Raw genomic sequence first — 8,566 nt, forward strand, 5'->3', positions numbered from 1 at the left:
AGCAGCATTCTTTTAAGACTTCTGAGGACATTAAGCGCAGCATACACAGCACACAGGAGCTAGGAGGTTGTGTGAAGCCAGAGTCGAGCAAAAACCTGAGAACAAACCTACACTAGTAAATAAATCGACATGCCTGCACAGGATAAATGTTCAGGACACATTTTGTAGAATCGTTCATGACAAATGTGTGTTCTAATCAGTTTAATCTGACACACAGTGAGGAGGGTTTCAGAGCGACCTCCCCATCGCTGTTCAACACTCCTATTTTCATCTCGGATAACTGGGCATTCCCTGAGTGCCTGCCTTTATTCCAGTCCCTTCTGTAGCCTTAAAGCACTCCGAAACCAAAGACGTTTCCTCATGGTTATTAGTAGGTACAAAGCCCATCTGTATCAGGATCAGATCTTTTAACAGGCCATAAAGGGAACGCTCCGTGTGCTGAAGGAGAGCTCTGTGCTTCAAAGTTGTTTACAGGCTAAGACAATAATGAACCAGGCTCAGGAAAATGAGTCCAACTCTCCTATGATGGAAGATTAGTTTCTAGGAATTTATATTCTGATTAAACAAACGTCCACAGCCTGGCATATTTATGGAGTGCAGCAGACGAGCTACATATTCAGGCCAGCACCGTGCAGCCCGGGCACGTTTAGAGACGGAGCCAAACGCTGGGAGTGAATGAGGTTCAAAGTCATGAAAAGCATTAAATAAAAAAAAAACAAGAGTGAAGTCTGAATGCTTCGTACAGATCTGTGCGAGTAAAAAGTAAAAAACACGCAGGTGCTGAGCTCCGGGAGAGCCGACAGGTGGCCTCTTAAAGCCAAGCAAGGTAACCGCGCCTGCTGGCAGCCGCACGTAAAAACGAGAGATTTGAAAAATGTAAAGCTGTGGACATAAAAATCCTGAGAGGTGATGTCAGTAAACTTCACGTGGACGGTGTTTACTGCTCTTCAGATGGTGGAATAGTGGAAAAGAGCATGAGAAAAACATTCATAGTAATACACACAGCTCAGCTTTCACTAAAAGCGCCTCTGTTAATGAATTTATTTATTGATCTATGAGGGATCTTACACATTAATGTGTATTGGCCTCAAAATGAGTCTTCACTGCAAATATAAAGAACGACCTTTTCTTCTTTTCTGTTGTAAGAAACATGAGAAGAATGTATGCTATATGTGGTAAACTAAAAGCCTATTATTAGCACGCAGCACAAGATCTCAAATAAAGACAGCATTAATACAAAGTTAAATAAACAGCAGTGTGCTCTGCGTTTGACTACCCTGAGTACACGAAGATGTATCAGTACAGTTCATCTTGTAATGTCCTTCCTCGTCCCTGTTACTTGTCTTGCAGCTGATGTTAAATCACAAAGTGTGTGGAGGAACACATGAGAGGCTCTAAATAGGCAGTGAGGACGGGACCGCTGTCTCCCTGAAGCTGTGGGTGGGGATCGCAGGAATCTGAGACGGAGCGAAGCAGCATCTGGACACCTTCACGTCGAGTGCTGCTATGACACCTACTCTGCCTCGCTGTCGCTCTAGATATTTATTTTACTTGTAATTATCCAGGCAATGTTGACTGGGAACATAAGCAGCGTCTCATTTCATATTTTTAGTAGCTACTCAGCCTTTTTTTCTGGTTCACCTGCAAACTCGGTGACTTACTTGCACTGTCCTGGTGAACACAGGCTTTCATTCAGCGACTATTACCACATCTTTAAACTATGCCATTTGTCTCTTTCCTCCTGCTGAGCTTGATTAGTCAAGCTGAAATAAACCCCCACCTACCTTCACATCTGACATTAGAAGCATAATCTGCTCTTCTTATACTTATTCTAGTTATATGTTGTTAAATATTATTTATGGCTGCTAAACTGTGTCAGTCTCGTAAACTGACTGACTTCAGCAACTTCAACCTACTATATTTACAGTTTGGCTCCTATGAGACAAGTTCACAGACCACTCCGAGTGGTTACACGTGGATGCAAACATGAGATGGGGCTTGGAGATGTTCCATGAGAAAGGAAATCCATTTGTCACATTTGTTAGGGTTAGTTACAGTGAATGTAGCAATAACTTATTTGGCAAAGAGAAACCCCCACACGGCACCTTTGATGTAAATACTGAGGTGAACCGTAATCAGAAACACATGATAAGAAAATGGAGTTCTTACAGCAGAGCACTTTAGGAACCACAGGGTTGACAGTCTACAGTCTGATTCTGTACATCACACAGAAATCACTAACTCTACTTAAAGTCTTAGTACTTATAGTCTAATCAGTTGTTAATGTGCGTATAAACAATCAATTCATTTCCTTTTAGCAAATACAGCATGGTGCTCCTCACGCCTCTGTCGCGCTGAGCGTCTTTTGACTTATGAGGTGAGAGTGCGGTTTTGAAAAGAAGCACGCTTGTGCTTGTCTCTAAACTACTGTCACTACTGTCGTCGTGTTTCATTTGTTGGCACCGACTTTTCCACAGCAGCTCAGTGATTTCCAGTCTTTCCCCCGAGCTCTGATCCAGCTCCTCTTGCTGGTAAGACTCACTGATAGCAGAGGTAGGCGATGATGAGTTTCGGCATTTCCAGTTGACCTATGACCTTCAGAGCCCTAGTGCCCAGCTTCCTCCTCACAGCCAACCTGCAGAGCTGCTGCAGACTCATGGGAGTAGCTGCAAACAGTAAAAAGGAGTAAGATGTAAGTGACTACAACTGACAGTGGTTCTGTCATTTCAAGGACATCATACCGAGTTAGAAATATAAATATTATGAATTATGGAGCTGGAAAATATTACTATTAGTCATTTAATAAGGCATTTTGAAGGTTCCCTACTCTCATCTGTTACTGTGTAAGCATCTTGATAAACAACAGGTGTCCTCCAGCTGAGACTTCCTGGAAGTGATAAATGATACCCGCTTGCCCTCTGCTGGAACCATGTGGACACTGCACTCATCTCTAGCTTTAAAGGCCACTGCACAAACCGAGGTTTGCTGATTTTTCTTTTTTCTTTTCTAAAATGGACTTACTCTCATAAAACTGTAGGCAGGCTGCAGATGGAGAGCCTGGCGTGGTGTAGTCCACAGGTTTCCTGTTGTGCTGGTCTCTGGCGTAGATGTTGGCCCCAAACTCGACTAGTGTCTCTATCATCTCCACTCGCATGTTCTTAGCAGCGTGGTGCAGAGGAGTTTCATGCAACCTGGCAGCATTAACCTTAGCACCTAATGGAGAAGGACATTAAGGATAAAGATGGTTACTCTGTAACTGATACTCAAATATTAGAAGCTTCTTTAAAAGAACAAAGCATGCACTGATACCCACCTGCATTGAGCAGCACTTTAGCACAGTCTGTGTGTTCGTTAACACAAGCAACATGCAGCGGCGTCCCATAGTAGAGGTCGTACGACTCCAGACATGCACCCATGGTAATGAGGAGTTTCACACAGTCTGAGTTACCTAAAAGTAAAACAAGACGTTCTGTCTTATACAGATTTGTCGCGTAAAAAGTTATTGATTGATATAAGAAGGTTGGTCCATGATTCTGGATTCACCTCCCATGCAGGCTTCGTGAAGAGGGGAGGCAGTGCGAGAGGTGAGGGCGGGGTTGGCCTTGGCGCCGTGCTCCAGCAGGAGCCTCACACACTCCAAACTTCCAGCCGAGCAGGCATCACACAGCGGGGTGCTGCCGTCTACGTTCCTCGCATCCACCTACGGTGCATCATGGGACAGAAAGATTAATTAAACATGCAAAAACACTTGTTCCTCTTCCTGCAGGAACACGTGTCGCCGGTTCACCTGGGCTCCAGCATCCAACAGCAGTCGGACACACTGGGCCTGTCCACGGAGGCACGCCTCGTGTAGTGGTGTGATGGAGTCCACCGCCACAACATTGACCGATGCTCCACTCTGTATAAGGTCCTGCAGCTGGGAGGCCTGGCCCAGGGAGGCTGCCTTGTGCACATCTGTTCTTTCTGACCAGCAGCCTGCAAGGAAACAAGTCAGAAACTGCACAGAAACCTGCAAGAAAATCCACAAGCATCTGGGCAGAGGCACAGTTTTCATCGTTCATGCTCATTCATTTTTAGAGTGGTGTGTTTGTGTTTACCTTTGTCACCTGACCACACCCAGAAAAACAAGTTTGTTGGGGTTACAATTAAAAGCAACCCATTTTATAAATGATTATGTTGCTTCTGTTGTCGTTATGATACAATCATATTAGGAAAATAAATATGAAATATGAGTTTAAAGTGTCTCAGACGGAATGATTAAGCTACTATTGAAAAGGTGATCGATCAGCTGTGCAGCCCAGCGACTTATTGACGGCTAACGTAAAACGTAGAGCTATTTCCACCACGATTATAGCGAATTATATGAATATATGAATCCAGTTTTCTTTAATCGAAGGCTATGTGTGTGCGTCCATGATAACTGGGGGGCACAGCTCGGTTCTGCTCGACATGCGGGGGGTGTAGCTTGTTCTCTTAGCCTGGCCGCTGGCAGCCTCAGCCGGATAACTGGGTCAAGAACCGAGAAGCCGGTGGTGTCCTCGGCCATGTTGCCTTTCTGTCACACTCACCGATGTCTCCAAAGAAATATGGCTGAGTGCTTTCAATTTCCATCCTTCGGCTTTGTGGTTTGCTCGGAATTAGCAACACTGACGAAGAAACAGTGAAATGAAGGATGTTTGTAAACAGCCGCGTCCGTGTTACATGCGGCTGGAGTCACGTGGCACACCTGAAAGCCGAAGTGCATGCTGGGATATGTAGTTTTTACCCCAAATGGGCCATTACAGACACTTAGGAGTGTACATTTTATTTATTTGTTTGGAAAAATAAATAATATTATTGACATTATATTACAACACATGGACACAGTTTAAGATACAATGATGATTTCGATTCTGGCTCACATGACATAAGTTAAATCATCCTGAAAGATAACCTGATATGGTTTGAATCACAGGCACACTGTCCATGACGCTATGTTTTATTCATGTAATGTCTCAACATCAGTCTCTCAGGTTTAGAAACTCTTCATGTGTCACTCTAGGGATGCAGGAAGATCACGGTACTGGAGATAGCTGTGGATACGGTGGGATATAGTCAGCTGTTCTATGGCCTTTGAGGCTCTGGTGCCAAGCGTCTTCCTCACGGTGATTCTACAAAGTTGCTGCAAGCTCAGAGGATTACCTGTCAAGCAGAAGCAAAGTTAGCACGACTGAAAAGCAAAAGTGACAACAGCAGCCATCGTCATAACAACAGCCTTCACTGACTGTAAATCAGAGCTGATGCAGGAATTTACTTTCATAAAACCTGAGGCAGGTGTAGGAGGGAGATGCAGGTGTTGTGTAGTCCACGGGTTTTCTGCCCCGGTTGTCACTGGCGTACACGTTGGCTCCGAACTCCACCAACAGCTCGATCATGTCCACCTTGTTGAGTCGTGCTGCATGGTGCAAAGCTGTCTCATGGAACGTCACTGAATTCACATTGGCACCTGTAGGAATTTCATGTGAGTCATTTTTCAGGTTATGAAGTCAAAACTTTCATTTCTGAAAACCTGGGCGGAGCATTGCGGATTATAGCAGAGTGTAGTGGACTCCCATGAGTCTGCAGGGTTATCTATATCTAACTCAAATGATCTGTGGAGCTGTGGCTTGTTGGTAGCACTGTGGGAAATGTAGTCGATTACTAAGACTTTTATCTGACCTTTAGTCTTCTTCCTGACCTGCATTAAGCAGCTCCCTGACACAGTCCACGCGTCCTTTAGCGCATGCGATGTGGAGAGGTAGGCCGAAGTGGACGTCATATGCCTCCAGCTGAGCACCGCTGTCTATCATCAGCCTTACTACTTGGACATTACCTGAGAAGAATATGCAGCTTCATCAACAATGAATAACAATTGGCTGAACCCTGTCTTATAACTTGAGTTGTTTTTTTTTTTACCTTGTATGCAGGCTTCATGGAGCGGTGACGCTGTGAGAGCTGTGAGGGACGGGTTCACTTTGGCACCATAATCCAGCAGCAGCTTGGCACACTCCAGGCTGCCAGAAGCACAAGCGTTACACAGGGGAGTGCTGCCATGGATAGTCCGGACGTCCACCTCAAAGAACCAGGGAAGCAACTCTATTTTAAAACTTATGTGTTTTGTGTGTGAAGGTGGTATTGATTATTAACACCCCTATAGTGTTTACCCAAGACCAGACCAGAAGTAAGACCTTGGAGGTTGATCTCACCTGGGCTCCAGCCTCCAGCAGCAGGCGGGCACAGTTGGGGCGAGCTTGTATGCAGGCCTCGTGGAGTGGGGTGATGTTGTCCACCGTCACAATGTTGACCGAGGCTCCATTTTCTATCAGCTGTGTCAGCTGCAGGGCTCTGCCGTGGGACGCCGCCTCATGCAGGGCGGTCCGGTCTGCCCAGAAACCTAACAAACACAGTGAAAAGGAAACACACACACACACATATCTATATTTATATATATATGTATGTATATATCCCCTCTGGGGATGCTCTGCATCACAACATCTAACTCACTCTAGAATGTCTTCTTCTCTTCCCATCCACATCATAGTAAAACAACCTGAACACTGATGCTAAGCTTCTAGCCTTGCTAACTTTCCACCTGGTCTCCTGGACTCAGAGTATGTTTACTATCCTTCCCTGTCCTAGTCCCAACATGTCCCTGCTGTCAATCCTACACTTTCTGTTGAAAATACAGACATAATGTATAAATCAAAAATGTGGAAATAAACCAATACTCTTTTTAACACTGTTAGCATTATTTACTGTATTATAGTAATTAGTAGCTTTATTAGCATGTAGCTAACTAGTCTGCAAAAGCTATGTATCTACTCGTATTTAAAAGCACGTCTATGCTGTGTCATACGTACAGTACGAACACGGATAGAAAATGCAAAAATACACAGTCACTCTTAAATTCCTGTTGTTGACATGTCATTCTCACCGATATCGCAAAGAAACGTGCGACGTGCAGCGATCACCTCCATGTTTTTAAACACTGCCGAGGCTCAACGTCAGCAGCGGGGAAGCAGTAGAGCATGATGGGAGTCGTAGTTTCCACCTGTGTGGTTTCACGGGCTGCTTTATTTCTCATCAAATAAACATTTATCTTCAATAAATAGTGTTAAATAACACATTATATGACGACATAGTTTAAATTACAACAATGGCATAATATTTATAATTATGAAAGACAACCAGAAATGTTTTAAACTACAGGCACATGTAGTCCAGGATACTTCTTTGGAATAAGATCACAGTACTGAAGGTAGCTGTGGATGCTGCTGGGTATGTTAAGTTGATCTATGGCCTTTGAGGCTCTGGTGCCAAGCGTCTTCCTCACAGTGATTCTACAAAGTTGCTGCAAGCTCAGAGGATTACCTGTCAAGCAGAAGCAAAGTTAGCACAACTGAAAAGCAAAAGTGACAACAGCAGCCATCGTCATAACAACAGCCTTCACTGACTGTAAATCAGAGCTGATGCAGGAATTTACTTTCATAAAACCTGAGGCAGGTGTAGGAGGGAGATGCAGGTGTTGTGTAGTCCACGGGTTTCCTGCCCCGGTTGTCACTGGCGTACACGTTGGCTCCGAACTCCACCAACAGCTCCATCATGTCCACCTTGTTGAGTCGTGCTGCATGGTGCAAAGCTGTCTTATAGAACTTCACTGCACCTGTAGGAAGTTTGTGGAGTCACAACTGAAAAATCCCTACATAGGTTCATTTTGCAGTATGTTTACTACTACTTTTAAAGACTTTTTGTTGGTTGAACCTTGCCTTATTGTTGCTTACTACCTCGCATGTAGATTTTGTGGAGCGGTGAAGCTGTGAGAGCTGTGAGGGACGGGTTCACTTTGGCTCCATAATCCAGCAGCAGCTTGGCACACTCCAGGCTGCCAGAAGAACAGGCGTAACACAGGGGAGTGCGGCCGCGGATGTCCCATACATCCACCTCAAAGAAACAGAGTATTTTGTTGTAAAACTTTAGATGATTGACTTTGTATTAGACTGAAAATCCTTTGTACCACTGTTGGTAACAAGGTGTCTCCATTTCTTTTTGTCACCTATAGACTGGGAAGTAAGAGCATGGAGGTTGAGCTCACCCAGGCTCCAGCCTCCAGCAGCAGGCGGGCACAGCTGGGGTGGTCTTGCATGCAGGCTTCATGGAGTGGGGTGACGTTGTCCATCGTCGCAATGTTGACCGAGTCTCCAGCTTCTATCAGCTGTTCCAGCCGCAGGGCTCTGCCACCGGTAGCTGCACGGTGCAAGTCAGTCATCTGTCCCCAGAAATCTTACCCAGACACAGATATATATATATATATATATCTATACACTTTAAATTCTATGTATCTTTTATTACTTATTGTGAACATTATTAGCATTATTTGCTGGGTGTATGATTATGATTATGTTAGTATCGTGTTTGATAGCATAGCATAGTAAATCTATGCTGTGTCATCCATACAGCATGAACAGGGATGTGAACAGACGATAGATAAACTGTCATTTCTTAAACGTCTTGCTACTATGTGGGTCAGTAAGTTATTAAAAGTGAGCTC

The 8,566-nt window shown here is 44.5% G+C and overlaps 3 protein-coding genes across 4 annotated transcripts; all 3 read right to left on the reverse strand.

The window, feature by feature from the left end:
• Positions 1 to 921: 921 nt before the first annotated feature.
• On the reverse strand, positions 922 to 4,712 carry asb13a.2 (ankyrin repeat and SOCS box containing 13a, tandem duplicate 2). Its single transcript, XM_026361218.1, has 5 exons — positions 3,788 to 4,712; positions 3,544 to 3,700; positions 3,314 to 3,448; positions 3,022 to 3,213; positions 922 to 2,666 (listed from the first exon to the last, which is right to left on the reverse strand). The coding sequence occupies exons 1-5, from the start codon at positions 4,052 to 4,054 to the stop codon at positions 2,539 to 2,541; spliced, it is 879 nt and encodes a 292-aa protein (XP_026217003.1). The 5' UTR covers positions 4,055 to 4,712; the 3' UTR covers positions 922 to 2,538.
• Positions 4,713 to 4,797: 85 nt separating this feature from the next.
• Positions 4,798 to 7,053, reverse strand: LOC113163007 (ankyrin repeat and SOCS box protein 13-like). Of its 2 annotated transcripts, none has more exons than XM_026361304.1 (6): positions 6,953 to 7,049; positions 6,225 to 6,412; positions 5,935 to 6,091; positions 5,717 to 5,851; positions 5,294 to 5,485; positions 4,798 to 5,181 (listed from the first exon to the last, which is right to left on the reverse strand). In XM_026361304.1, exons 1-6 carry the CDS (start codon positions 6,993 to 6,995, stop codon positions 5,033 to 5,035), a joined length of 864 nt encoding a protein of 287 aa, XP_026217089.1. In that variant the 5' UTR covers positions 6,996 to 7,049; the 3' UTR covers positions 4,798 to 5,032. The 2 variants fall into 2 exon arrangements, with proteins under 2 accessions (XP_026217089.1, XP_026217091.1); XM_026361306.1 differs by having other exon boundaries at positions 5,094 to 5,181; positions 5,305 to 5,485; positions 6,953 to 7,053.
• A 102-nt stretch (positions 7,054 to 7,155) lies between these two features.
• Positions 7,156 to 8,284, reverse strand: LOC113162845 (ankyrin repeat and SOCS box protein 13-like). Its single transcript, XM_026361081.1, has 4 exons — positions 8,111 to 8,284; positions 7,803 to 7,959; positions 7,502 to 7,681; positions 7,156 to 7,389 (listed from the first exon to the last, which is right to left on the reverse strand). Exons 1-4 carry the CDS (start codon positions 8,282 to 8,284, stop codon positions 7,217 to 7,219), a joined length of 684 nt encoding a protein of 227 aa, XP_026216866.1. The 3' UTR covers positions 7,156 to 7,216.
• Between the last annotated feature and the right edge of the window lie 282 nt (positions 8,285 to 8,566).

Source organism: Anabas testudineus, chromosome 23 (assembly GCF_900324465.2).
Source record: "Anabas testudineus chromosome 23, fAnaTes1.2, whole genome shotgun sequence".
In the NCBI taxonomy this organism is placed as follows: Eukaryota; Metazoa; Chordata; class Actinopteri; order Anabantiformes; family Anabantidae; genus Anabas; species Anabas testudineus.

Bases quoted from the DNA above. Each gene is read 5' to 3' on its own strand.
- asb13a.2 (XM_026361218.1), bottom strand. From the start codon at position 4,054: ATGAAAACTGTGCCTCTGCCCAGATGCTTGTGGATTTTCTTGCAGGTT. The intron at 3,701-3,787 runs GTGAACCGGCGA...GATGCACCGTAG, and splicing joins TGTTGGATGCTGGAGCCCAG to GTGGATGCGAGGAACGTAGA. The intron at 2,667-3,021 runs GTAAGTCCATTT...TACTGTTTGCAG, and splicing joins CTGCCTACAGTTTTATGAGA to CTACTCCCATGAGTCTGCAG.
- LOC113163007 (XM_026361304.1), bottom strand. From the start codon at position 6,995: ATGGAGGTGATCGCTGCACGTCGCACGTTTCTTTGCGATATCG. The intron at 6,092-6,224 runs GTGAGATCAACC...TGGTTCTTTGAG, and splicing joins TGCTGGAGGCTGGAGCCCAG to GTGGACGTCCGGACTATCCA. The intron at 5,486-5,716 runs GTCAGGAAGAAG...AAATTCCTACAG, and splicing joins CAGGGAGCTGCTTAATGCAG to GTGCCAATGTGAATTCAGTG.
- LOC113162845 (XM_026361081.1), bottom strand. From the start codon at position 8,284: ATGACTGACTTGCACCGTGCAGCTACCGGTGGCAGAGCCCTGCGGCTG. The intron at 7,960-8,110 runs GTGAGCTCAACC...TGTTTCTTTGAG, and splicing joins TGCTGGAGGCTGGAGCCTGG to GTGGATGTATGGGACATCCG. The intron at 7,682-7,802 runs GTAGTAAGCAAC...AACTTCCTACAG, and splicing joins CCACAAAATCTACATGCGAG to GTGCAGTGAAGTTCTATAAG.